We start from the raw sequence: 27,559 nt of genomic DNA, 5'->3' as shown, positions 1-27,559 counted from the left end.
GTAGCTGACCACAAGCCCCACTGTGCCTCCTGCTTTACTTATTCTTCTTTAGTGAGCTTAATGCCCCTTCCTGAGCAGGGAGGCCTTGTGACCAGCCCTCCCCTCAGATTTTATGTAGAGACCCTCCCCCAGCATCCTTAAAAATACCCAAGGCAGGGGCTGGGGTTGTGGCTCAGAGGTAGAGCATACGCCTTGCTCAAACTCAGTGAGGCACTGGGTTTGATCCTCAGCACCACATAAAAATAAAATAAAGGTATTGTGTTCCATCTACAACTTAAAAATATTAAAAAAAATTACCCAAGGCACTAACCCTTTTGGGAACAAGGAACTTTTGAGTGATGGCTGATTTAGTACCTGTGGCACCACATTCTCAGACTTGCAGGTATGGGACCACGTGTCACCATATCCCCAGCTTCTAAAACAGCAACTGGCAGACAGCAGTTTCTGCAGACTGTCCGAAGCTGGATAAGTGGTGACCTCTGCACCAGAGACAGGCCACTCTCCAGGCCTACTTCTGGCTGAAGGAATGAAAGGGCGGGTCTCCAGGCCCCAGGTGGGGGAAGGTTAGCCTCCCACCTCACTCCATAGCTTCACAGGCCTCTCCCCAGATGCCAGTTGGCTGGACCCAGCCCCCACGGGGTCCTGAAGGATGGGGACTGCTATTGATGTTGCCTGTGCCCTCTGGGTCGGAAACCCAGTGTCTGCCCTTGGCTCTGGCTCTCTGACTTTTTTCAGCACCTGGAACCACTGGCCTCTCCTTCCTTTCATGTCTTTTCCCCACGTCTCCCAGGGCACCCAGCCCCTCGCAGGGTCCCAACCTGTCCACTCACAGCACTTGCAGCTGACCAGCCAGGGCCAACTGAGTCACTCCTAGGGATGGTTCCTCCAGTGGTTGTCACCCTTTCTTTCTCAAGTCACAGATCCCTCTAAGAATCTGCTGGAGACAAAGGGGCCCGCGGGCCGCACAGGCTGCCGCCACCGGCTCCGGCCTTTTTCCGGAAGCGGGAGCGCAAGTCCGAGGTGGGCCTGTCGTGGGGGCGCCGCGAGGTCCGCAGCGACCTGCGGGGCGGCTGCAGAAGTCACGGGATCCCCATGCCGCGGCGCCCCCAGCTCTTGTCCACGGGCCCCTCTGAAGTGCTCGCGGGAGCGGCAGGGCGGCGTCCGCAGATCCGGGCCGGTGGGAGGCTGGGCTGCCCCTGGCGGGCCGGCCCGGTGCCGAGGAGGCTCCCCGCCACTGGGTAGCGCAGAGAGGCCTTCTAGGAAGGAAACGGGTGCCCTCCATGGTCAGGAAGGCGTCCGACCCCCGATCATGAACGGGCCCATGCACCCTTGGCCCCTGGTGGCACTGCTTGACGGCCGAGACTGCACGGTGGAGGTGTCCATCCTGAAGGACGTGGCTACAGTGGCCTTCTGTGACGCGCAGTCCATGCAGGAGATCCATGAGAAGGTGCTGAACGAGGCGGTGGGCGCCCTGATGTACCACACCATCATGCTGACCAGAGAAGACCTGGAGAAGTTCAAAGCTCTACGAATAATCGTGCGGATTGGCAGTGGTTTTGACAACATCGACATCAAGTCGGCTGGGGACTTGCAACATGCCTCCTCCTGTGGAGGAGACCGCGGACTCCACCATGTGCCACATCTTGAACCTGTACCATCGGACCACTTGGCTGCACCAGGCACTGCGGGAAGGCACGCGGGTCCAGAGTGTTGAGCAGATCCGCGAAGTGGCCTCAGGAGCCGCTAGGATCCGCGGGGAGATCTTGGGCATCATTGGACTAGGTCGTGTGGGGCAGGCAGTGGCACTACGGGCCAAGGCCTTCGGCTGCAGCGTGCTCTTCTACGACCTGTACCTGTCGGATGGCATGGAACGGGCCCTGGGGCTGCAGCGCGTGAGCACCCTGCAGGACCTGCTCTTCCACAGCGACTATGTGACGCTGCACTGCGGCCTCAACGAGCACAACCACCACCTCATCAACGACTTCACCATTAAGCAGATGAGACAAGGGGCCTTTCTGGTGAACACAGCTCGCGGCGCGCTGGTGGATGAGAAGGCGCTGGCCCAGGCCCTGAAGGAAGGACGCATCCATGGCGCGGCGCGGCACTGGATGTGCACGAGTCGGAGCCCTTCAGTTTCAGCCAGGGGCCCTTGAAGGAAGCCCCCAACCTCATCTGCACCCCCCATGCTGCGTGGTACAGCGAGTAGGCATCCATCGAGATGCGGGAGGAGGCAGCCCGGGAGATCCGGCAAGCCATCACAGGCCGGATCCCTGATAGCCTGAAAAACTGCGTCAACAAGGACCACCTGACGGCTGCCACGCACTGGGCCAGCATGGACCCTGCCGTGGTGCACCCTGAGCTCAACGGGCTGCCTACAGCAGGTACCCCCCAGGCGTGGTGGGCGTGGCCCCCACTGGCATCCTGGCTGCAGTGGAAGGCATCATACCCAGCGCCATGTCCCTGTCCCACGCACGGCCTGCCCCCTGTGGCCCACCCACCCCATGCCCCTTTTCTCCTGGCCAAACTGTCAAGCCTGAGGCGGATAGAGACCACACGAGTGATCAGTTGTAGCCCACGGGAGCTCTCCAGCCTCAGCGCCTGGGGAGGGCACCGTGTACCCCAGCCCGGAGTGTGCAGAGAGGCGCCCGCGCCCGTGCCCCAGAGACTGGCCCAGGCGTGTTCAGGGCGCGAGGCAGCGCAGCCTCTGTGTCGACTGTAGTTGTCCCGTCCTGTGGGCTGGCTCACTGTCCTGTGCCCTTTGCGTTCCTCGTTGAGCAAAAGAAGTTAGTAGTCAATTCTCTCATGGATGTTCTTGTCTGTGTGCAGTCTTTAGGACATGACCGGGGATTCGTTTGCTTAGCTGTCAACAAAAGCCAGCCGCGGGACCTGCGGCGGTGGTCTGAGCTCCCTCTGCTGGACTCCCGCCGCGGCCCCTTCTCAGGACTTGGGTCCTTCATGCCACACAGTGCACTGTTTTTTCTACCTGCTTGTCTTATTTTTAGAGTAATTTAGAAAAACAACAAAGGCTGTTTTCCTGATTTTGGCATGAATCCCCTTGCTCCAAATGGAGACGGCATCTCAAGCAGCTCAGAGGAGGGGGCGCCTGGAGCTCCCTGTGCTGACTGTCCTGGGGGCGGCGGTCGCCAAGTCCCGCCTGCGCGTCCTGCTGATGTGGTAGGCTAGCAATATTTTGGTTAAAATCATGTTTGTGACTGTAACCATTTGTATGAATTATTTTAAAGAAATAAAAGTCCCAGAAAGAAAAAAAAAAAAAAAAAGAATCTGCTGGAGGGGCTGGGGTTGTGGCTCAGTGGCACACATGAGGCCCTGGGTTCAAACCTTAGTACCACATAGAAATGAAATAAAGATATTATATCCACCTACAACCAAAAAATAAATATTAAATAAAAAGAAACTGATGGAAACCAAGGGAGGCTCTGCCCAGAAAAATGAGCTAAGAACCCACAGTAACACCTAAACCGTTTACGGGGTGCATACACAAACCCAGGCACACAAGGAGGGGTGCCTTAAATGTACTTTCTTCATACCATACCAGGAAGATGTGGCTGTGAACCCCTTTTCAGTCTGGGATGGAAAGAGAATCTCACAGGCTCATCTGAGGTCACAGTCACTGACACTTCACCTTTTACCCTGAAGCAAACAAACCTGTGATCAATTTCTAGGGACTCCTGAGCAGGGGTTGTGACTCAGTGGTGGTGGAGCATTTGCCTGGCATGGACAAGGCCCTGGGTTCCATTCCCAGCACCACAGAAAAATAATAAATAAAAAATATATAATTTTGAGGGGCTTATGTGAGCCCCCATGCACACCAGGGGCCATCTACAGACCAGATACAGAATGCCAGCTCTGAGCGGCTGGAAGCCCCTCAGAAGCCTTAGTCCTCCACCTGGGACAACTGGGCCTGTCCTTCCATCCAGCCCTCTCTCCTCAGTGGTGTTTCCCTGATGTCCTGGCAAACTCACCACCTCCCCAGCTTCTTGAGCAGATCCTAGAGGCAGAGCAGACTTCCCTGCCTTCCAGAGTCCCCTAAGCTAGTCTCAGCTGGTACCTCCAAGTCATTGGTGAGTCTGAAAGGCCCTGCCTGTCCACCACATCCAGACCATGACATGGGAGCCCAGCACTTGATGCCTGTGCTGGCCACTCTCCACTCACAAATTGATATAAGGGCCCCCAAACCCCGGCAGGTTGTACACATCACAGTCCTTCACTTCCCCAAGGGCCAGTTTGTTTCAGATGACAACTCTTCTGGTTTTTAGAAAGATGATAATGTACAGGTAACTTATATTACTCTTCTGTAGTCCCTATAATACTCTCATAACCAAGCATGTCTTTTTAACAGAATGTATGACTCAGTGCCACTAAACTGGACACAGAAATTTATAAAAAAGGCCCACATGGCAGCTCACAACAGAATATGCTGTCAAATAAGTAGTAAAAATAAGTTATATTTTCAGAACTTTTGAGTTTCCAAACTGCACATGAGGCTGTGGGCCTATGCAGGGACCAGATATGGGTAAAGAAGGAGAAGGGCCAAGAGGCCAGGACTTTGCAATCAGGGTGGGAAGCCAAGTCCACCCTACTGGAACTGCAGTGCAGTCTCAAACTCAGATGCCTAGAAAAAGGGGCTGGGGGCCTAAAGAGGTTAAGAGACTTTTTTTTTTTTTTTTTTGGTACCAGGGATTGAACACAGTGGCACTTTACCACTGAACCACATCCCCAGTCTTTTTTTTTTTCCCAAAATTTTTTATTTTGAGACAACGTCTCACTGAGTTGTTGAGGGTCTCCATAATTTGCTGAGGCTGGCCTCTAGCTTGCCATTCTCCTTCCTCAGCCTCCTGAGTCACTGGGGTTACAGGTGTGAGATGAGAGACATTTATCCACACTTGATGGAAACCTGGGTTCAAAAAACTGCTTCTTAGCCTGGTATAGTGGCACATGCCTGTAATCCTAGCTACTCAAGAGGCTGAGGCGAAGAATTGCAAGTTCAGGACCCAGTCTGGGTAAAAAGTTAAGAAGGCTGGGAGTGGGGTGTGGTTGTGCATGCCAGTAATCTCAGCAATTCAGTAGGCTAAGATAGGAGGATCATAAGTTCAAGGCCAGCCTCAACAATTTAACAAGGCCCTATGCAACTCAGTGAGACCCTATCTTAAAAAAAAAAAAAAAAAAAAAAAAAAGAAGAGCTAGGGATGTGGCTCAGTGGTTATATACCTCTGAGTTCAGTCCCCAGAAGTGGGGGGGCGGGGAGTAGTCTACCTGGATTTTAACTGCAAGGAACCCTGGGGCAGGTCATTTGTAACTCCTGGACAGGGTTTAAAGCTTTACAATCTAGTCCTTGAGGCCCTGGGTAGAATTCACCTTTTGTTCCAGAATACAATTCCTGAGCTCTGACCTGCTCTGAAGCAGGCTGAGGGGAGGCCGCTCTGCAGCCACATTCCCGTTCCATTCTCCAGCCTAGGAAGCTCCCACAGGCTTCTCTCCCCCTGCTCCTGTAAACCTGGTGTTTTGCTGCTAAAGCAATCTTCAGAAAAGACCCTTTTTGTCACGTCTCCTGAAGGGTACACATCTCCTGACCACACAGTGAAAGGCTTGTAAAAGGCAATTCTGGCCAGGTGCAGTGGCACACACCTGTAATCCCAGCCACTCTGAAGGCTGATGAAGAAAATCAAAAGTTCAAGATAACCTAGACAACTGAGTAAGATTCTGTCTCTAGAAAATAAAAACGGCTGAGAATGTAGCTCAGTGGAAGAGCACCCCTGGGTTCAATCCCCAGTACCAAAAAAAAAAAAAAAGCAATTCTGACGCAACCCCGTTTTCCCCTTTTGCTACTCCATTTCTTAAAGGGGACCCCCTTTGTTTCGAGTTGTCCCTCCTCACCATGTACTTGAGCACCTTTCCATAAGCCAGAAATGTCCTGGCAAGGTCCACATCTTCCCATGGCAGCCAGGGCAACTCTGCCAGTTACGTTCTCCCTTTCCCGCACAGCAAAAAGCAGCCCTGAATCTAGCTTAGCACATGGCTACTTGGGCTAAAGGCTACATTTCCCAGTCTCCTTTGCATACAACTGACATTCTAGTCCATGGGATGGAAGCAGAAGTGCCCTAAGCCATCTTTCAGAAACCTTCCTTAACAGACATTTGCACCCTTCCTCACTCATCCCTTCCTTTACCCTACTACTGGGAAACCAGAGTGTGAAGACTGAACTCCAGTAGCCATGCTGAACTATGAAGATAGACCTCACGCATGTTTCTTTCTTTTTTGGTACCAGAGATTGAACCCAGGGGCACTTAACCACTGAATCACATCCCTAGCTCTTTTTTTACTTTTTATTTTGAGACAGTGTCTTGCTAAATTGCTGAGGCTGGCCTTAAACTTGTGATCCTCCTGCCTCAGCTTTCCCAAGCCACTGGGATTATAGGCATGCACCACCAAGCTAGGCCAAGACCTCACTTTAGAAGTGGTAGCTATTAAGGGTCTGGGTCTGGGGACTTCTATACCATCCAGCCCTAGAGACTTGGGTACCTGCCAACCTTCGGATTTAAGCACGAGAGCACAAAAAATTAAATACCATCTTGTTTAAGCGCTGCTACTTTGGGTCACTGTTCCACCCAGATAAACTGAATGCTGCTTATTTTTCCTTTTTGAAACATACACACACACACACACACAGTAGGGTGGGCATCTGGCAGCCCTGGACTTCAAAGCCAGCTCTGCTGCCAGCCCACCATGTCATTTCAGCTGGTCAAGCCCTTTTACCTGTTTTTCCACCAATAAAATGGGATTAGAATCACTGATTCCTAGGACTTTTTAAGGACTAGTGCTAACATAAAGCAAGGGCCACAACCTGCAGACCAACCAGCCCACACAGTCCAGAAAGTGTGGTGCATTTGTGTTGAGCCATCAGGACACTTCACAATGAAAAGAAAGAAAGGATATCTGGTTTGTCTGACTGGGGCCATCTTCCCTACTGGCCCCCCTTCTCCTACCGGCCTCAATCTTTTATCCCAGGATTTGCCATCTTTTTCTGTCAAAAAGGGCCAACAAGTAAATATTTTAGGTTTTAAAGGATACCATGGTCTCGATTAAATATTCCTCTTTGTGGGTTGGCTTTTTTTTTTTTTAATTCAATGCTTCAAAACTATAAAAGCCTCTCCCAGCTCTGACTGTATAAAAATAGGCTGCAGGCTACATTTGGCCCACAGGCCTGGATTTATACTGTCCTTTCCCTCGCTGCCCCCAAGGTCAAGCACTTGAGTCTGTCTACACAAGTTTTTGCACAGCCTGGTGCACAGTAAGTGCTCAATAAATGACAGCAGCGGTTAGCAACATACAGATACTACTGAAACCACAATGCCCTTCTGCTGTTACCAACTTTCTCAATTGTCAGTCCAACTTGACAATAAAGTGTCTTAAGGGCTGGGCACATAACAAACACCCCAGCTGTCAGAGGGGTCCCAAGTCACAAGGGCTCCTGGTTCTGTGGCAGCCAGCCTTTCTTCACCTTCTTTTGACAAAAGGTTTTCCTCTGGGCTCTGCACACACTGGCATGCCCCCCCGCCCAAACCGAAATTTAGTCCCTTTCAAAGTTTGTCTCCCCTGTCTCTTCTTAAAAACAAGCATCAGGGAGAGCACACAGCACTGGCCAAACTGACCTGTGCTGATCAAGAAAGAAAAACCACACAGCTATCTCCTGAAAGGAGGCCGTGAAGCTGAGGGATTGAGAGTCTGACTGCTCTCATCCCAGGCCGCCCCACCTCCTCTTCAGGAGAGCAGAGCTGCCTCCCAGAATGCCCAAGGCTGTGCCAGAACTTCCTCAAGGCTCAGAAGGACCAGCCAGAGGACCTCTACCTCTGCCCAGGGATAACGGTGTGGATTTAGTAGCTGCCTGACATTTGGTCAATCCCATGGATAAAAGCCAGGGTGATCAAATGGCTAGAAGAGGCAGCGAGGGTTGCCTGGGGTTGAAGCAGAATGACCACAGCAGGATCTTCTGCAGCTGTCATCCTTCCCACCAGACCAGGTACAGGTGTCAAGAAACAGGGCCCACAAGTCTCTCTCCCAACACCAGGGGTATAAGACAGTTGGGCAGGCCTGCAGCATAAGGAGCTCTGTCCTAGAACAGCCAGGTCTTTCCTAGGCCACAACAATGCCATCACTCTCAATAACATCTACGAAAAACTTACTGTTTACTGAATGCTTGCTATACGCTGGACACCCTGCTCCACACACCCAATCAACTTCGCCCACTTTCCTGGGCCCCAAGTGGCATGATTCCCACTGCAGAGGAAACAGAGGCCACGCACAGGTTAAGTGTTGCTACAGGTGAGAAAACAGGCTCAGGGAGGTCAAATAGCTAGTTCAGAACCACACAGCTGACCAGAACCTGTCAGACTCCACTTTGAAGGCCCTCCCTAGCACCCACAGAAGACTCTGGACCACCACAAATATTCAAGGTAATGGAAGATTTGTGCCCTGGCCAATCCTGACTATTCCTCCCTATGTCCCCACCTACACAGATGCAGTTCTGGGAGTCTAGAAGCACAAGTGGGTCACAGCATCTGTGAGGACAGGTCAGTGTCAGTGCTCCTGATGCTTACTCTCTGGGACAAAACATTTAGGCCCCAGAAGGGTCCAGGTGGAAAAGACTGAAGCCAGGAAAGGAAGTTCATCCCAAGGGAAGGCCCGAAGCTCCCAGCAGCCTGCTTCAACCTGGAGGCGTAGGGGGAGCTCCCCCTTGGCCCACCCAACTGCCACATCCCCCTCCCATACCCCAGACTGCCTGCAGTACCTCAGACTTTTCCCAGAGGATATGGGCCAGACCTACTCTCAAATGGGGTACATGTAGCCACACACCCCAGCCCTGGGACCATATTCAGAGCATACTCAGAGCAGTTCCTCCCTATGCTCTTTTTTTTTTGAGAGAGAGAGAGAGAAGAGAGAATTTTATTACTTATTTTTAAGTTTTTGGCGGACACAACATCTTTATTGTATGTGGTGCTGAGGATCGAACCCGGGCCGCACGCATGCCAGGCGAGCGCGCTACCACTTGAGCCACATCCCCAGCCCCCCTCCCTATACTCTTACTCTGTCCCCACTGTTCAGGCTATTTTACCCAGAGCAGCAGTCCAACCACTCTAAGGCCATTGCCAGCCCCTAAGGGGAGGCAGGTACCACTGCCAAGGAAGGCTTCATTTATTAAGCAAAGGGCTACAACAGCCTGAACCATGAGGAAACTGTGACACAAAGTCCCACAGCTAGTAGTAAAGTGGCAGGGCACAAGATTAGCCTATACAGTATGACTCAAGAAAGCGATGTCAAAGTCCTAATCCCCAGAATTAGGAGGGTGACCTTATTTGGAAACGGGGTCTTTGACCACATCATTAAGGATCTCAGGATGACAATGTCCTACATTTAATTTAATGCCAGGTATCATAAGAAAAGATGAGAGCCCAGAGAGAGATTGTGTAAAGACAGAGGCAGAGAGTGGAGTTTTGCTGCCACAAGCGAGCAGTGCCTGAGTCACTGGAAGCTGGAAAAGTGGAGAAAGCATTCTCCCGAGAACCTCCAGAGGGAGCGAGGCCCTGTCGACACCTTGATTTCAGACTTCTGGCCACAAACTAAGAAAGAACACTTTCTGTTTTGTTTTGTTTTGTTTGTAGCTGTTGATAGACCTTTATTTTATTTATTCATATGCAGTGCTGAGAATCGAACCCAGTGCTTCACACATGCCAGGCAAGTGTGCTACTGCTGAGCCACAGCCCCAGCCCCAACAAGTTCCTGTTGTTTTAAGCCACCAAGTTTGTGTTCATTTGTTACGGCAGCCCTGGGAAATTATTACACCCAGCTCTGCCTGCCTCCAGAGCTCATGTTTTTAACTCTCCACTAATGTTAATGTTACTAAAGTGTAAAGGGGAAGAAATTCTTTCTGACCCCTGAGAATATTATCTGGAATTGAGGATTTCCGTTTGAGAAATCTGGACTTTTTCCCTCTTTAAAGACATTTTGCTTATGAATTACCTCTCATAGAAGATTGCCTGTGTAACTCATGACACTTCAGGATTATCTTTTTTCTTTTTGGTTCCTTCTCTCTCTCTCTTTTTCCTGGGGTGCTGGGGTTCCAATGCAGGATCTCACACATGCTGATACCCCAGCCTACTTTCATGATTATCAACATCAAAAACACAAAATGTAAAAACTCTTCTGAAATGAAATGCTAAGAACAAGGGAAAGTGTGGGGGTTATTTGAGAATTGCCTGTACTATGTTCCTAATAATTTTATAAACTTAAAAACTGTTCTAAGGGCTGGGGATGTGGCTCAAGTGGTAGCGCGCTCGCCTGGCATGCGTGCGGCCAGGGTTCGATCCTCAGCACCACATACCAACAAAGATGTTGTGTCCGCCGAGAACTAAAAAATAAATATTAAAAATTCTCTCTCTCTCTCTCTCTCTCTCTCTCTCTCTCTCTCTTAAAAAAAAAAAAAACTGTTCTAAATTTTCTTCTTAAAGTTTATTTGAGCAGTTGCAGTGGCACATGCCTATAATCCCGGTAACTCAGAAGGCTGAGGAAGGAAGACTCCAAACTGGAGGCCAGCCTTGGCAACTTAGTTGGACCCTGTCTCAAAATAGTAAAGGGCTGGGGGTGTAGCTCAAGAGAGATAGAATGCCCCTGGGTTAAATCCCCAATACCACACACACACACACACACACTCTCACTCTCTCTCTCTCTCTCTCTCTCTCTCTCAAAGAAAGAAGACCAAGCCTCCTGGAATTCTTTTCGAGTGTAAGGCCAGGGACACTAGCTTGAGAAACTGCTTATTAATGCTTGCCAAATGAATGGGCTTCCTTAGGATCTGAGATCCTGCTGAGCTTAGATGTCTGTCCTGAGCTCCCAACCCTTCTTCCCTCTCATCTAGTCCAAGAAGACCCTAGCTCCTCTCCAGTGTGACAAAAGGTGTCACACTTGGGTGACAGACACACTCCTTTAATCTATTTTCAAAGTCAAGGCGAAGGGAGAAGCCCATGTGAACCTACTGCTCCACACACTTCCCTTCAGAACACCGAGTTCCCAAAGTGGCAAAAAATTCCCACGGGGCCAAAGCTAGTAAAGGCCTTCTCCGTGGCTCCCTAGAGCATCAGTGCAAGAGATCCCATGAGACAAAGGCGAATGAAACAGAATAGCAAAATGTGAACGAGGAATCTGAGAGAAGAGAGGAGAAAAGAAAGAGTAACAAGAAAAAAGAAAAAGGATGAATTACAAAGACTAGGGCTGGGGGACGTCTTGGCAAGCACATTTGCGATTTTCCCCCTACTGAAATGTCAGTTTTGAAAGCAGCTTCTGAAAATGCAACTAGATTCTCACATCCCCAAAAAGGCGACAGCAGGCGCGTGGTGAAGGAGGTGGCTGTGTTACCTCTTCTAAGCCTAACAGAAAGCGGCCCTCCCCTTCCACGTTTCCATCCAGAGCCCCTTCGGTGGCCCGCACCACCCTCACATGGGCCCTCCCCCCAGCTCTAGAAGTTTCCCACTCGGAGGGTCCTGGAAGCCAAGCCCTCCATAGAGGAGGCACCCCGTCCTCCTGGCCGCCCCAGACTGGGAATTACTTTTCAACTGTCCAGGGGGTCCCCTGAGATGGCCAGAGGCCGCCCACACCCCACCCTCCTCCCAGCCTGGGCGGCCACACCCGCTCCCAACACCCCCCTCGCCCGGCTTCCTCTGAATACCCCTACCACTGTCTGTCCCCCACTTCCTGCCCACAGCCCCCTCCCAAATCTCAGGCCCCTCACTCCCCATTTCGCGCTTCCCTCTTTATTCGGGGCACCTCTCCCCTCTGGCCACCACGCACGCCTTCTTTTCTCTCTCTCCCAGTCCCTGGACGCCGGCGCTCCACACCCCCTCACTCCCAGCCCCGACTCAGCCCCCGGGACCCCCAGCCAGGTGCCCCCCAGGCTCAGGGCCTCTCCGGGGTCCCCAGACCCGCCAGCCTCGTGCACAACCCCGCGCACTGCGCGGCCCTCGGCCCAAGCCCGGGGCCCCCACTCACGGCTGTAGAGGGCGATGCCCGCCGCGTCCGGGCCGGCGCGCACCTCGAGGCGCAGCGCCTGCTGCTCCGCGTGCCGCTGGATCTCGCCGTTCGCGTCGCCTATGGTGAGGAGGCGGGCGCCGGGGAACACGGACACTGTCGCGCAGGGCCCCGCGCCTCCTGGGACCGCCGCCCCCGCGCCGCCCGCGCCCGGCCCCACCGCCGCAGCCGCCGCTGCCATCTTAGATCCGGCTCCAGGGCCTGCCGCCGCCGCCGCCGCCACCGCCGCCGCGCCCGGGCCCAGGCCGCCGCCGCTGCCGCCGCCGCCGCCGCCGCCGCCGCCGCCGCGCAGGCCGAGGCCGAGGCCGAGCCGGGCAGCGCCACCTGCCGGCCACGCCACGCCTCGCCGCCGCCGCCGCCGCCGCGGCCCGGCCCCGTGGCACAGCGCCCCCTGCTGGAGGTCTTGGGCGCGAGGAACGAGAGAATACACCCGGGGGCGGGCCGGCCCCGCCCCGCGCGAACGGTCGCCGCTTTGTGAGGTGGCTCCGCCGCACAGGGACGGCGGGGACGGGAGCGTGCGTCAGGGGGCGGTGCACAGCCGCGCGGACACGCCTCTAGGAGACCTGGGCCCCGCCCCCAGGCCGGCGTGGCGCGAACGGCCGCGCTTTGTAAAGCGGTGCGATAACTCGGGGAGCGGGACAGAGCGTGCTTCACGGGGCGGTACCGGGTCGCGTGGACACGCCCCCAGGGACCTGGGCCCCGCCCCTACCCCGCGTCGCACGAACGGCCGCGCTTTGTAAGGAGGTGCTGATGCTAGGCGCGGGCGGGGACGGCACTTGGCCGCGCGGACACTCCCCGGCCCCGCCCCGTAGAAACGGCCGCCCTTTGTGAGGCGGCTCCCCTGCCTCAGGGATGTCAGGGGCGGGCTTGAAGCCTGGACGGCGCGGACACGCTCCTGGGTCCGCGCTCCACCCCTTGGTCCCGCTCGATTTGGGGTAGCGTCTCGCGGAGGCAAGGCCCAGCTGCCACCAGGGCCCGCCCTATCCCAGCCACGCTCCCCTCCCACTGAGACTCTCCGAGGCTCCTGGCTCTGCAGGGGAGCTGAGAAGGGCGTGGCCACAGCCTAGGGCACGCCCCCATCCCATGGCCCTATCCCGGCTACCCTAATGGGAAAGCGGTTTGAGATGCTCCTGGGCCTCCACCTTTAACCTGAACTCCGTCACTCTACTGCTCCTTTCTTTCCCATTATCTCTGCCCCGCCCACTGCCCCTTCCCCAGCCCTGGCCCGTCTCGCTCTTCTACACAAAACATTCCTCCTCCTCTCCCTCCGGGCCTCGCCCTTTCCCTAGTGGTGGGTAGTGACTCCAACTGTGGCTGCTCCTATCTGCATTGTTCTGGGGCTCATTCGTTTTAGAGGGCTCATTCGTTTTAAAACTCCACTTTGAAACCTGCAGTCTCACCAGGCACACCTAGGAGCCCTCTGATAATGATTATCAGACATAGCCCTGACATAAGTCACTTCTCCCCACCCAGACAAGCTCAGAGTGAAGTCTCTGTGATGTTGTCCTTGCCCTGATGAGGGAGAGAGGCAAGAAAATCAGGGTGGGGACCACCAGACCAGATGCTGTAACCCCAGGGCAAATGATGTCACTGAGAAATCCCATGGGAGCTGGTAGGGATTGAAAGAGTGGTCAGAAGCCCCACATTTTAGTATAAAAAAGCAAATGAGCAGACATTCAGCCAGCCGACCCTGATGCCCTCACGCTGAGAGCCTGATGAGGACCTGGACTGACATCCCAACTCTTCTCATCTTTTGCCTGATCCTCAGCAGCTTCCTCACTGTTCTCAAACTCTACAGCCACATCTTGATGGTGAGAGCCACTTCTTCTCCCTAGGACCCTATCCTCAACTGGCTGTCAGCTCCACCCTAGGAGAGTCCTGCCTTGGGTCCTGACCTGATCAGGGCGGTCTGAGTGAGTGTGTATCTGCTAGACTTTTGATCTGACACTTGAGCTTAGCATGCAGATGGAGTGTCTGTCATGAGCCTGTCATGATTAAGTGTAATTGGTGTGCTTAGAATTAATCTAGAATTGTTTGCTGTGAATTGATTATGTCTTTTGCAGTGCCTAGCATTAAGGATTGTCTTTTGTGTGTGTGTGTGTGTGGTGCTGGGAATTGAACCCAGGGCCTTGTGCATGCAAGGCAAGCACTCTGCCAACTGAGCTATAGCCCCAGCCCTGTTATTTTCTTGATTAAGAACCTATAGAATGAAATGGTGTTGAGTGATTTGAGTTGAGTGAATAAAGCGTTGAAAAGGGCAGAAGCGCGTGGACATTGTTTATTTCTCCCCCTTGACTGCATAAGTTGTGACACCTTTTCTGGTCCTCATTTACACCTCCTTTTCCCCAATACCCCTTTACCCCTACACAACATCATTCTACCTCCTGTTCCCCCACAGTTGAAGGAACCTAGCAGGGGACAACCTTGTGTTGTTGTCCCCTCTCTTCACAAACCCCCTCATAGGTCTCCTACACCGTTCTGACTCAGTTCAGGGGTACCTTAAACATCATGGATTTGGGCATGCTACCACCCTCAGCTGTCCAAGAGTTGGATGCCGAAGGTCCCAGGTTTGAAGGATTACACACCAGAAAGACCTTGGGAACACCTCAACATGTGTTATAATTAATAACTTAGGCATGCCAAAAGGGGAACACACAGAACACCCCCCCAAACCTGAGCTCAAAAACCCAGTTGGGAAGTTAGGTACCTGAATCAGAGTGACTGAGAATGGAAGAACTGGGGGGCACAGCATGGAGAGTGTGGACCTCTTATGCCCAGCTGGGGGGCCAGAAGTAATCCAGACATCTTCTCTGATGGTCTTGAGAAGGAGGAATCCACAGAAGGGCTTCCTGCTTTGGGCTCAGCCTCCATGCCATTGCCTTCACCCCCTCTCCCACTCTTCTATGAGCAAGGTCCCAAGGCCAGAGGACCCCTTCATCTCTGTTCAACTCCCTGAGAAGGCAGCAGCCAGGGAACATAAACCCCTGTCACCCCTGAAGTAGCTGAAGGAAACTCAGGCCCCCGAAAGGCCCAGGCAGGTGGAGGGACAGGGCTGAATAGAAGTGTTCCCCAATCCTCAGCCTCACTGGCAGGCCCGGAAAGTGCTGAACTCTGGGGGCTCTGGTGAGGATGATGTGGAGGTGGGCCTCTTTCGGGGCCCACAATTGCCAGCGCAAGCATCTAGGGTGGCTGCTGGGTCTTCTTCTGAAGTCATTTTCTTGGTCCATGAAAGAAAAACATCAGAAGTGAGTGATTTGGAGCATCAGAATCTAGGATTCCCCCATGTTCTGAACCTGAGACTACTTCAGCCCATCAGGTCTCATGTCAGCTCTTCTACCTCTCTACACCTGAGCCTCAGGGACCTGCTCCTCCTGTCCTGGTCTTCTGTTCTCCAGGGTTCCTCCCTGCTGAGTAGAGGACCTGAGAGCAGGAGTTCAAATCCCAGTTCGGTCACTTCTTGGCAGTGTGAACTTGATTGAGTGACTTAACCCCCTTTGCTTCAGTTTCCCCTTTTGAACGTGGAGAGAATGCTAGTACCCACCTTCTAGGGTTGCTATGAGACTTAAAGAAGTACAACAGATAAACAGTGGCTGACACCTCTAAGCTTTGCTAAACGATGAACACATCCATTGCCGCTCTCCTTTGTTTCTCCCCTTCTGAGTACCTCAAGATCTTCAAGATCCACCCTCTTCCCTATCTTGAATACTTGAAATTCTAGTCAAGGACAAATGAACTTACTAGAACTAAAACCAAGTGGTTGAGAGCAGGTGGGGTTCCAGCCTGCCTCTCCCTAGCTGGGAGACTACAGTAATGTCCAAGTCCAACCTCAGGGAACTTCTTTGTAAAAAGAAACTGTCAACCTCACTTAGCAGGCTGTTATAAAGTTGCATATCAGGCCCTCCGCAAGGTAACAGTAAAAACTGGAGTCAGCTACTTCGTAGTCTTTTCAGCCAAAAGCACAGCTTTACAAAGCTTTAAAAAGAAACTAAAACTGACTGTGTTGGTGCAGCAGCCTGTAGTTTCAGCTACTCAGAAGTTGGAGACAGAACGATCACAAGTTTTGAAGGCCAGCCTGAGCAACTGAGAGGGACCCTGTCTCAAAATAAAAAGAGCTGGGGATATAGCTTAATGGTAGAGTAATCCTGGGTTCAATCCCAATACAGCAAAAAAAAAAAAAAAAGCCATTTATATTACCTACCCTTAAATGACCATTTGAAGGGACCATTCTTTAAGCAGAGGCTTAAAGAATGACAGGCTCAAGTTCTGAGGTGGTCTCTCTGTGGTCCTTCATATCGCCTTAGAACAATGTGATGTATTTGGGGGTTCACTCTTGGCTTACTCTTGTTTAATTTCAGGGACTTCACCTTTAGTGTCCCACTGTGGGTTTCCATGTAGGGGGAGGGTCAGAACCCCCTACTTCTCAAGAGGTGTCGCTACTCCCCTGTCACACAAAAAAGCTTTTTCTTTTTTCTTTTTATTTTATTTTATTTTTTTTTTCTTTTTCAGTGTTAGGGATTGAACCCATGGCCTTGAGCATGGGAGGCAAGCACTCTACCAACTGAGCTATATCCTCAGCCCAAAAGCTTTTTAAAAAGGCTTTTCCACTGGGTGTGGTAGCACACGCCTGTCATCCCAGGGACTCAGGAGATGAGGCATGCAGGAGGATCTCAAGTTTGAGACCAACCTCAGCAACTTAGCAAAGCCCTAAAGACTTAGTGAGTCCCTGTCTCAAAATAAAAACATTTTTTTAAAAAGGCTGGGGATGTAGCTCAGTGGTTAAGTGACCTCGGGTTCAATCCCCAGCACCAAAAAAAAAAAAAAAAAAAGTGTGGGGGTATGTCCCCAGATGGCGTCCTGAACATTGCAGATTCTCATGGAGTTTTAGAGCCTGCCTGGCCGGCTGTGTTTGTCTTCATGGCTCAGGATTTGTTCTAGGAACTGAGACCTCAGAGAGCTTAACCAGTCAGGGCCAAACCCCCCTCACCATCTGTATATCTGAGTCCTTATCTCTAGCATTGCCCTCTCTCCTGGCCTCTGTGCTCAGGCTCCACCTGCTCTCAGGCACCACCTGGTGCTGATGCGGTTGCAATATCGCAATACCGGTTCTTATCCCTCTAAGCCTGCCCTTCCCCAAGGCTTCCTCCTTCTCTTTTGGACCGTTCGTTTCCCATCACCAGGATCTACCATGTTGATTCTTCCACCTCTCTTGCCAACCCGCGGAACCAAACCACCACTCTTTCGTGGGCCTTGACCACGGTAGTTGCCTCCTTGCAAGCAGGTCCCCGAGCTCCAGCCGCCTGCCTGCCACAATCTGTTTGCCCGAAGGAACCACCAGAGGGCGCCTGTGCGCACCCGAATCCAGTCAGTACTCAGAACCCTCCAGGGCTCCCATTTTACCTGAGCAAAGTCAAAGTTCTGTAACATTCATGTGTCCAAATGGGACGTCTGAGGCCCCCTAGTGGAGCTCCCTCTGTGGAGAGGAACTGCGACTGAACATTTCCTTGATCCGTGGAGTTCATGGGTCAGATATCGCAAATTCAGGTAATAATAATAAAGTTTATAAGTGCCAAGACCACCCCCAAATTTAACTATGCAGAGGAGTCCTATAGACCCAGTTTTGAATCCCAGCAGTGGCACTGTGTAACAGGGGAGGAGCGACACCTGTTGAAAAGTATGGGGTTGACCCTCCCCTACATGGAAACCCACAGTGGGACACTTAAGGTGAAGTCCCTGAAACTAAACGAGAGTAAGCCAAGAGCCAACCACAGAATACATCAGATTGTTTAAGGCGATATGAAGGACCACAGAGAGACCACCAAGTTACCTTGACTATCACCATTCTGACACATTTTCCTAAATCCAAAGGGAGCACTGACCATGACAGTACATATCCCCATATGATAACCTTGTCCCTGGGAATTTCAGTCAATCCTGGGCTCACTGACAAACCCCACTTTGGGGATTCTATGCTTTTTCCTCACCCCAGAGCTCAGAGTCCGGGGCAGACCCAGGCTGAGGGTGGCCTCCACCTGACCAGGTAGGATGGTCAGCAGGAAAGGGGAACCAAAAACAGGGGCCACTCACCGTGGAGATGGCAAACAGGGAGTTATCGAAGGACATGTCTGAAAAAGAAAGGAAAACCAGGATTGGAGCCAGTTTTCACTGTGCACCGCCCTAATCCTCTCATCTCTGCTCACATTCCCCAGTTCAAAGTCTATGGAGGGGCAAGGGTGGGACCCATCTCCCAGCAACCTCTCCCACTCCCTTCCCACCCATTCTGCAAGTGAGCAGTGAATCTAAACTACATTTTGAACCATGCCTCTGTCCCCAAGCCTTCTGTCAACTCCCACCTTTCAGAAGGAGCACTTATCAGCTCACGCACTCCCCAGCCCATCCCCATTGCTAGATGGCCCTCCTTGTCACCCAGGTATGCCATGCTTCTCTTAAACACTCCTCTCTGCTTAAACATGGCTTCCTCCAGGGGCTGCCTGCCTTTTCCCAGTTGGCTCGGACAGGCCATCCGCTCTTTCCCCAATGGAGTCTGGGCTGTCTATCTTGGTCATCATAGAACACTCCTAGACCATAGTAGGCGCTCAATAAACGTGTCATGCAGTTAATCAAGCATAGAGAATGAAGTTTTCTGCGCTTGGGCCCCTTTCAGAGAGCATCACACATCACAGACCAGCTGCCTCCCGGCCCCCGTGGAGGCCAGAGGAATGACAGGGTCCGCAGGGCAAGCAGGCCATTCACTGAAGACCCGCGGGACCCAGGCTTAGGCGGTCCTTCCCGGTGGAGCTGGCCATTTAGCGGTGGAAGCAAGCGAGTTATTAAATACACAAGCATCCAGAGATTACTTTTTTTTTTTTTTCCGGTGTTGGCAATGGAACCCAGGGCCTCTCGCAGGCTGGGTAAGCACTCTAGCATTGAAATTCAGACCCCAAAGATGATGTCATTGAGTTTCTACCAGGGGTAAGAACAACAAGGTAGTAGAGGCAGGTAAGTAGCAAGCACAGACCCTGTCTAGAGAGCCTGGTGACCAAGAGGAGGTGACTGAGACCCAGCAGATGGAGAATATTCTAGGCAGTGGGCGGAGCCAATGAAAGGCAGGAGCCTGGGACCCGGAGAGAAAGTGAGAATCCAGGGAAAGGAGGGTGAGGGTGTGTTTTGACCCTAACAGGGAACAAACAGCTGCAGAAAAGGTTCAAGTCACCATAGCATTTTGAAGCAGTGACCTCATCCTGTGGAGGTCAGGAGCAAGGAGCACAGACCTGAGGTGGTGAAGTTAATCTGGGCCCAATAGGATTCCTGTTCTCTGCAAAGAGATTCAGAAGAAAGGTTGCCTCATGAGACAGGAGGCTTCTGCAAAGTCCTAGACCCAAACCAGGCACAATACTGGGTCTTTGACCCCCTGCCCACCTACACATCCTACCCACAAAGTGACAAAGCATTTAATGCCCTGATTTCCAGAGCTATCACCCTGTGCAACAGTCCTTGGCTGTCAAGAACCAGGCCCACTTCTAGTGCAATTTGGCACTGCACAACCCCAGCGGGATCCAGAATAGCACAACAATTCCTGGCAGCTGACTGTAAGGGGAAGACTAAGCCATTTGCTCCCTGTGTGACTAAGCACTGAGCCTCTGTCCTCTCATCTGTAAAATGGGGTTATTCATTCTTCCTACTTCCAGGGCTGTGAGGATAAGGTGGGATCACTTCTAGCACAGTGACCAACACCTAGTAGGTGCTTAACAAATACCACCTGTCTTTGTTCATCAATTCTCCCACCAGAGGGTGCTGTTTGCAATGGAAAGCCCACCCAGCCAAGGGAGTGCCCTTCTGATCCCAAACCATTCTATGAGGGTCCCTAGGGATGGTCTTACCGTTTTCTCTGTAAATTTTTTATTTTCACTGAAAAATAAATAAACAAGCATTTGTTAGATTATGGTTCTGATTGCACCAAACAAGTTTCTACACCCAAGAAATCTAAAACTCCTTTTTACCTTTGTAACCCAGTCTTGCCTCTCTGTGGCAAATTTGTGAAACTTACTGCTAACAAACACTTTTGTTTCTTTTTTCTAGATGGGGTCTCACTGTTGCCCATATAGTCACCTCCAACTCACCATTCTCCCACCTCAGTCTCCTGAGTAGCTGAGTCACATGTTCACCACGCCTGAATCCTTTTTTTAAAAAAATTCTTCAATTACAATAGTAATGTATGTTGATAAAAACTTTTTTTTGAATATTTTAATATTTATTTTTTAGTTTTTGGCGGACACAACATCTTTGTTTGTACGTGGTGCTGAGGATCGAACCCGGGCCGCACGCATGCCAGGCGAGCGCGATACTGCTTCAGCCACATCCCCAGCCCTGTTGATAAAAACTTTAAGCAAGGGGCTGGGTCTGTGGATCAGTGGAAGAGTGCTTGCCTAGAATGTGTGAGGCACTGGGTTCAATTCTCAGCACCACATATAGATAAATTAATAAAATAAAGGTGCATCAACATTTAAGAAAAATTTTAAAAAATAAAGAAAGAATAGGAAAATAAAGTATTTAAAAAAACTCCAAGCAAGGCACAGCATGTGACTTTGTTTTTCTTAAAAGAAATGGGGATGCACACCTTTAATTGAACTGATTTGGGAGGCTGAGGCAGAAGGATTTCAAGTTTGAGGCCAGCCTGGTCAACTTAGCAAGGACCTGTCTCAAAGTTATATATATATATATATATATATAAACACATACATACACACACACACTTGGTACCAGGGACTGAATCCAGTGTTTAACCACTGAGCCACATCCCCAACCTTTTTAATATTATTTAGAGACAGGGTCTTGCTGAGTTGCTTAGGGCCTTAATAAGTTGTTGAGGCTGACTTTGAACTTGTGATTCTCCTGCCTCAGCCTCCTGAGCCACGGGTATGTGTGTGTATGTGTGTTTGAGTTGCTATAAATATATTTGAGTTTCAGTGGTTGCCAGGAGCTGAAGCTAAAGGTGGAGGGAATGGGAAATTATTGCTTAATGCGGATAGAGTTTCAGTTTGAGATGATGAAAAAGTTCTAGAGATGGATGGGGGTGATGGTTACACAATAATGTGAATGTACTGAATTGCTATGGAGATTTTACCACAGTCAAAATATCATGGCTATGCGACTAGGTGCACATCTGTAAGCCCAGCAACTCAGAGGGCTGAGACAGGAGGATCACAAGTTTGAGGCCAACCTGGGCAATTGTTTATTTACTTATTAGTTGTCAATGGGCCTTTACTTTATTTTATTAATTTATTTATATGTGATGCTAAGCACTGAACCCAGTGCCTCACACATGCTAGGCAGGTGCTCTACCACTGAGCCACAACCCCAGCAGCCCCTGGACAACTTACTGATGTCTCTAAATAAAAGTCTAAATAGGGCTGAGGTAGTGGAACATCTCTGGGGTCAATCCCCAGTACATATATACACTCAAGTTGTTCCAGTACCTGTGGGAATTGATTCCAGGAACCCCCAAAATATATTAAAATCCATGGATGCTCAGGTTCCTTATATAAAATGTGACTAGGTTATTCACACCCTCTGTAGACTTATTTTACATTTAAATTTTTTTTGTAGTTGTAGATGGACAGAATGCCTTTATTTTTTAATTATTATTTTATTTTTTTATGTGGTGCTGAGGATCGAACCCAGTGCCTCATGCATGCTAGGCAAGTGTGCTGCCGTTGAGCTACAGCCCCACCCTCATTTTACATTTTTATTTATTTTTGATACATCATAACTCTGTGGGACTCACTGTGCCATATTTGTACATGCAGATAACTGTTTGATCAGTCTCATTTCCCAGTTCCTTTCTTTTCCCTTTTTTCCTCTCTCCCCCTACCTGCTTGCTCGAATCTACTGATCTCCTTTTTATTATTACTATTATTATTTTAATTAGTGCATAAGAATTGCATACATATAAGTAGGATTTACTGTGGTATTTCATACATGGATGTAGCATAATTTGTAGATTTCATTCCCTGTACTTCCCCTTGTCCTCCCTTCCTCCCTCCCTCTTGATGATCTTCCTCATACTCTACTGGTCTCCCTTCTATTTCTCCTACAGACTTCAAATCATCTCCAGATGCCTTATTTTCTATTTTTTGGTACTGGGGATTAAACCCAGGGGCACTTAACTATTGAGACACATCCCAGTCCCTTATATTTATAAATTTTGAGACAGGGTCTCACTCAGTTGCTTAGAGGCTTGCTAATTGCTGAGGCTGGTCTTGAACTTGCAATCCTCCTGCCTCAGCCTCCCAAGTCACTGGGATTATAGGCATGCACCAAAACCACACCTGGCTCTAGATGACTTACAATACGTAATAAAATGTATACACAATAAAAAGAATTGTTATACTGAGAATAATGACAAGAAAAAAGAGTCTGCACGTGTTCACAAAGATGCCAAATGTTCCCCTTTTGCAGTGCTGGGGATGGAGCCCAGGGCCCTGTACATGGAAAGCACCTGATCTGCGGTTGGGCTGCACCACTGCCCCTAAACACAAATTTTCCCTCCAAATCTTTTCAATCCATTATGGGTTGAGTCTGCAGATATGGAATCCAGGATATTGAATCTGTCGATAGGGAGGACCCATTGGACAAAGCCATTCTACATAAGGGACTTGAGCATCCATGGTTTGGGGTATCCATAGAGGAACCTGGAAACAATCTCAAGAACAGTCGTGCATCGGTTTGCCCTGCTCACCACCAACATCTCTCCTATGGACGGTTCCTTCACTGCTAATTTGCAGAATTTAGACCTCCCCAAATGGCCTGTCTCTGTGCGTGTCTCTGTGCCATGTGCTTACGGGCACATACATGGGTATGTGCCCGTAAGCACATGGCACATTCAGAGTTGCCAGCTGGCAGCGCGGGGCCCTGTCTTCTTTAAGCACTCTCACCTCTCCTGACCACCACAGCAAAAGCAGCCAGACCAGTGAGGAGGAGGAGGGCTCCAGCCAGGCTCAGCGAGAGGGCCAGGATCCAGGTGGGCACTAGAGGAAACAGGAAGAGAGCAAGTGGGCAGGTCAGGAGCTGCGGGGGAGGGTGGGGCCTCTGTCATCTCTCCAGGCTACTTTGAGGTGCCAGCCCTCTCCAAGAGGACTTCCTCCCAACCATGAGATTTGGGTGTAGCTGGACCCTGGGAATCAGCCAATTGTCATATATCTGGCCAATTAGCATTAGCATATTTCCACCCCCCTGTCCCTGTGATTGGTTCAGACATGGAGTGTGGCCCAAGCCAAGACAATGAAAGGTAATCCTGGGATTTTGCAGGGCCACTGAGAGAAAAGGATTATTCCTTTGGCTTGTAGTGTATCCCTCTGATTGGATATTTCTCTGGGGCTTCTGGGCATGATTTTGCTACCATGATGTTGGGGACCTGCCTGAAAATAAACCTAGAACAAAGCCAAGTTGAGAGGTGGCAAATAATTCCTGACAACTTCAAGCTTCTGGATTCAGCCGCACCTGAAGCCCTAATATGAACTGACTTCAGTTCAGTAAACCAACGAAATCTCCCTTGGTTTCTGAAGCCAGTGTGAGTCAGGCTTTCAGTTACTTGCCACCTGAAGAGCCCTGCTTGTCCTAGCTATGAAGGGGTCAGTTGACATCCACCCCAAGCCACACAGAGATTCACACAGAGGTCAGCCGCCGGGAAACAGAAGCCAAGTAAAGGGCTCAGCTTCCCTCCTGGAAGAGAGAGAGGATCTCTTGAGGGCCCCGGAGGAGGTCCCCTGACCCCAGTGGAGGTCAGGAGCTGTGGAGCCAGGAGGGGAAGGGAAGATGTACGGGGGAGATTCCAACAGTGGTCGGCCTTGTCCATTCATTCGCCTGGGGTGGGAGGGCTGTTGTCACCTCCCCACTCTCAGACTACAAGGCTAAGGTGAGAAAAGGGAGCCTTTGACAGAGGAGCCTGAGGCCAGAAAGGACACAGAGAACCCTCTGTCATCACAGCTCCAAGACTGGCTGGTAATAAGTTCCTCTTTGCAGTGGGAAAGTCCTGGTGATGGTGGGATGGAGACACTCCCTCCTCCCTCTGCCCCCCCCAGTCTCCCTGCCCCTCCCCATCTCCCCCGCGGGGGGGGGGGGGGGCTTGCTAGGAATTGAGCCTAGGGCTTGTGCATGCCACTGAGCTACCTCCTTAGTCCCATCCCTTGGCCTCTTGATCCACAACCCATGCCCAACCCACTCTCCTGGAAAGACCAGAGAAAGACATCAGCCCTCCCAGGGCTCCCTTCTCACTCAGATGGAAAGGTGAAGTCCTTGCTGCAGCCCACTAAGCTCTACGTGATCCTTCTCACCACCTCTCTTCCCTCCTCTCCCCACACATTCTTCCTTGTTCACTGTACTTAAGCCATTCTGGGGTCCTCTGTGCTTCTCAAACACACAAGGTACGCTTCAGCCTCAGGGCCTTTGCACAGCCTATTTCCTCTTCTTGCTATACTCTTGCCATAGAAATCCACATGGCTGGCTCCTTCTCATCATTCAGATCTTTCTTTTCTTTTTTTCCAATATGGGGTCTCATTATATCACCTCACCTGGCCCCAAACTCCTCAATTGAAGTGATCCTCCTGCTTCAGCTTCCCAAGTAGCTGGAACTACAGGCAAGCCCTACCACAACCGACTTTATTCAGATCTTTTCTCTAAATAACCCTTCAGACAGGTCCTCCTTGGTCACTCTACTCTCCCCTTAAAATGACACCTTCACCAGGCTGTGTATCATCCTTGGGCACTTCATTGGCACACTGAATATTTATTGGATCCTGGGTTTATCATCTGTCCCACCCCCTGGGAACATCTGTCGAAGGAGGTCAGGAACATTGTTTTGTTCCCTGCTGGACCTCCAGTGATAAGGAGAGACTCTGATGCACAGTTGATGAGCAAACATGTTGGGTCCAGGAAGGAGAAGGTGTGTTGGACGGTGGAGATTTTTTTTTTCACTGCTGAGCATGGAATGCAGGACTCCCGTGTGCTAGGCAGGTGCTCTGCCCCTGAGCTACTAGCACGGAGGCCCAAGGTCTGGAGTTTGAGGGGCTGCTGGCCTCCCAGCTCTGCTACGTGTGTGCCTTGAGCAAGTCCTTGTGCATCGTGTGCTTCTGTTTCTTATCTACAGAAAGAACAATCACTGCGCCCACCTTGGAGGGAAGCTATCAGGACAGACAGGGAAAGGTGAGTGACCCCTGGCCAGTGGTAGGCCTGGCCTTCCTGTGAAGACCTCCCAGGAGAGGGAACAGCATCTGCTGCAGCTGGGTGAGCCCAGGGGAGGGCTTACCTGGGAAGGAGACGTGCACCGGCTGGCTGAGGTCCGACAGCTGGGGCTGGCTGTGCTCGCCCACCACACTGTACTGACACCAGAATTTCCCTCCAGAAGCCGTGCCACCGCCGCTCAGGTTGAATGTGACCCCCAGCTGGTTGGCCGGGGCCTGCAGGAGCTGGACAATCTGTCCCTCTCGGTACAGCGTGAAATTCACCCCCAGGAAGTCCTTGGGGGCTGTGCATGAGATGTGGATGGGGTCCTCTTGGCTCTTTGGGTAGGGGGGCACCAAGAAGATGGCTGGTGCTGGGATGGCCAAGGAACCTGCAATTCAGGATCAGGGGAGGTGGCAGTGTGGGTGCATGGTTGGAGAGCACTGTGTGATCTCTAGCAAGCAGGTCACTTCTCTGGACCTTGTTTTGTTTTCATTTTGGTTCTGGTGCTGGGGACCCAACCCAGGCCTTGTGCATGCTTAGCCTGTACTCTACCACTGAGCTGTACCCCCAGGCGTTGGGCCTTGTTTTTTTGTGCACCAGGAGGTGGGCAATCTCTCCCCATTGCAATGTTCAGAGCACTGGGTGCCTGGCGCATCACAGGGGTCACAGTGGTTGAGTCTTTTGTAATGATGGCCTTGGTTATTATATAGTGTCCCAAGTACACTACTTCAATCAGCAATGCTATGCACCAGGCCCTGTTCAAGGTGTTGGGGACAAAGTAATGAAGGAGACAAATGAAGAGACATGCTCGTCTCAGGCAGCTGATGTTCTTTCAAAGAGACAAAGAGTTCTGGGCAATGGGAGAGTTGCATGGGCTGGAGGGCTTCCTGGAAGAGATGTCATGTGAGTTGAGTTGTAGCAATGAAAGAGTGGCATGAGCTGGGTGACAGCCTCGAAGGCCAAGGTGATGGCAAGGGCAAAGGCCCAGAGGATGGTTGGACATGGGGTGAGTTTAAGGAGGGGAGAGTCAAACTGGGGGTACCATTCAGTGGTAGAGCACTTACCTACCACACGCAAGGCCCTGGGTACTGTCCTTAGTGGAAGGAAGGAAGGAAGGAAGGAAGGGAATCCAGGAAAGGTGAGGAGGCGGGTGGCTGGGGGGAGTTGAGCAAGGGAGAAAGCAGCGGCAAATGGGGGGAGGTCCCACCTTCTCCCCAGGGTGTGCGGAGGAGTGGGGCTGGACTGGGGCTCCTGCAGAGGAAGCCGCACCCAAGGAGGAGTTGCTCTCCAGCTGCCCACAGGCCCCCAAGCAGAGTGGCCCCCCATGGCCCCTGTGGCTAGTCCGCCCCCAGGCAGGCGCTCCTGCTGCCCCAACTCCTGCTGTCAAAGCCAGGAGCCTGTGGAGGCCAAGTGGGGCTGAGGCAGGGACTACAGGCAGCTCTCTTGACTGGGACACGAGGCGGAGCCTAAGAAGAAAAGGCTGAGAGGTTTCTAAGTCTCTCAAGCAAATCAGTCCAGGATGAGCCTCCTCCATCACTGCGGATGAGCAACCTCACTTGGGATCTGTCCTCAGAGCAGCGACATGGGCAGGAGACAGGGGAGCAGACTGGGGGTGCCGGAGGGGCCGTCAGACTCACCAGCTGCAAAAAGCAGGACAGTCCAAGGCATCTCTCCTCCCGAGTTTGGCCAGGAAATCTGGCTGGGACCAGAGGGTCCAGGGCTCCCCGCCAGCTCCTCCTGTGAGGCCAGAGCAGGGAAAGGAGAACCAGGGCTAATTCGAGCTGAATGTTTCCTCAGTGGCAGGAAGTTGCACACACACTCAGGCACTGAAAGGGACTCTCTCTTCTCCCCACCCCTTCCCTAAATGCACAGCACAGCAGACCCAGCCCTGTGCAGTTCTGTAGATTGGAAGGAGCATGACTGAGATAGTGAGGTATTTGTTTTTTCCCTCCCTCCATCTAAGAGAACCCCCTTGCCCAAGGAAGGGTGGCAGCAGGGGCTACTTGGGAAACTCATGCCCAAGGCAGAAACCACAGCCCAAGCAATAGCAAGACGGAAATAAACGTGGGGTGCAATGTGGTAGGGCATGGTGGTTAGGGTTTGGCCTCTGACTGCAGGTGAGGGCTGACTTCTCTGAAACTTTAGTTTGCTGCCCTGTCAGATGGGGCCAAGATGAGTGGACATCAGATTCAAAGAACTCATGGCATAAGACAATGCTAGGGGGCAGTGAGTGCTCCCAGTCGGC

General features: G+C 51.5%; 2 protein-coding genes and 1 pseudogene across 5 annotated transcripts in view; 1 reads left to right on the top strand and 2 right to left on the bottom strand.

The window, feature by feature from the left end:
• CARM1 (coactivator associated arginine methyltransferase 1) overlaps window positions 1-12,385 on the bottom strand; it is a 48,728-nt gene extending 36,343 nt beyond the window's left edge. The window contains exon 1 of one of the 3 annotated variants that reach the window (XM_081287571.1): window positions 12,058-12,385. In XM_081287571.1, coding sequence (XP_081143697.1) covers window positions 12,058-12,277 — 220 coding nt within the window. In that variant the 5' untranslated portion in view covers window positions 12,278-12,385. Of the gene's footprint in view, window positions 1-8,201; window positions 8,290-12,057 lie in introns of those variants that run through there. The other 2 variants (XM_081287570.1, XM_081287572.1) reach the window with 2 other exon arrangements.
• Window positions 1,208-2,571, top strand: LOC308645346 (C-terminal-binding protein 1-like; annotated as a pseudogene). Its single transcript has one exon. The product of its transcript is annotated as a C-terminal-binding protein 1-like (transcript).
• Window positions 12,386-14,488: 2,103 nt separating the features above from the next.
• On the bottom strand, window positions 14,489-27,090 carry LOC308645544 (protein HIDE1). Its single transcript, XM_081287751.1, has 7 exons — window positions 26,952-27,090; window positions 25,397-25,702; window positions 23,028-23,120; window positions 19,974-20,001; window positions 19,365-19,408; window positions 18,181-18,218; window positions 14,489-15,313 (listed from the first exon to the last, which is right to left on the bottom strand). Exons 1-7 carry the CDS (start codon window positions 26,980-26,982, stop codon window positions 15,179-15,181), a joined length of 675 nt encoding a protein of 224 aa, XP_081143877.1. The 5' UTR covers window positions 26,983-27,090; the 3' UTR covers window positions 14,489-15,178.
• Window positions 27,091-27,559: the final 469 nt, after the last annotated feature.

The sequence above is a fragment of the Spermophilus citellus genome (genome assembly GCF_964194105.1).
Source record: "Spermophilus citellus genome assembly, chromosome: 3".
Taxonomy (NCBI): Eukaryota; Metazoa; Chordata; class Mammalia; order Rodentia; family Sciuridae; genus Spermophilus; species Spermophilus citellus.
The sequence above is the reverse complement of the archived record's forward strand: the minus strand, read 5'-3'. Positions and strand labels throughout refer to the sequence as shown.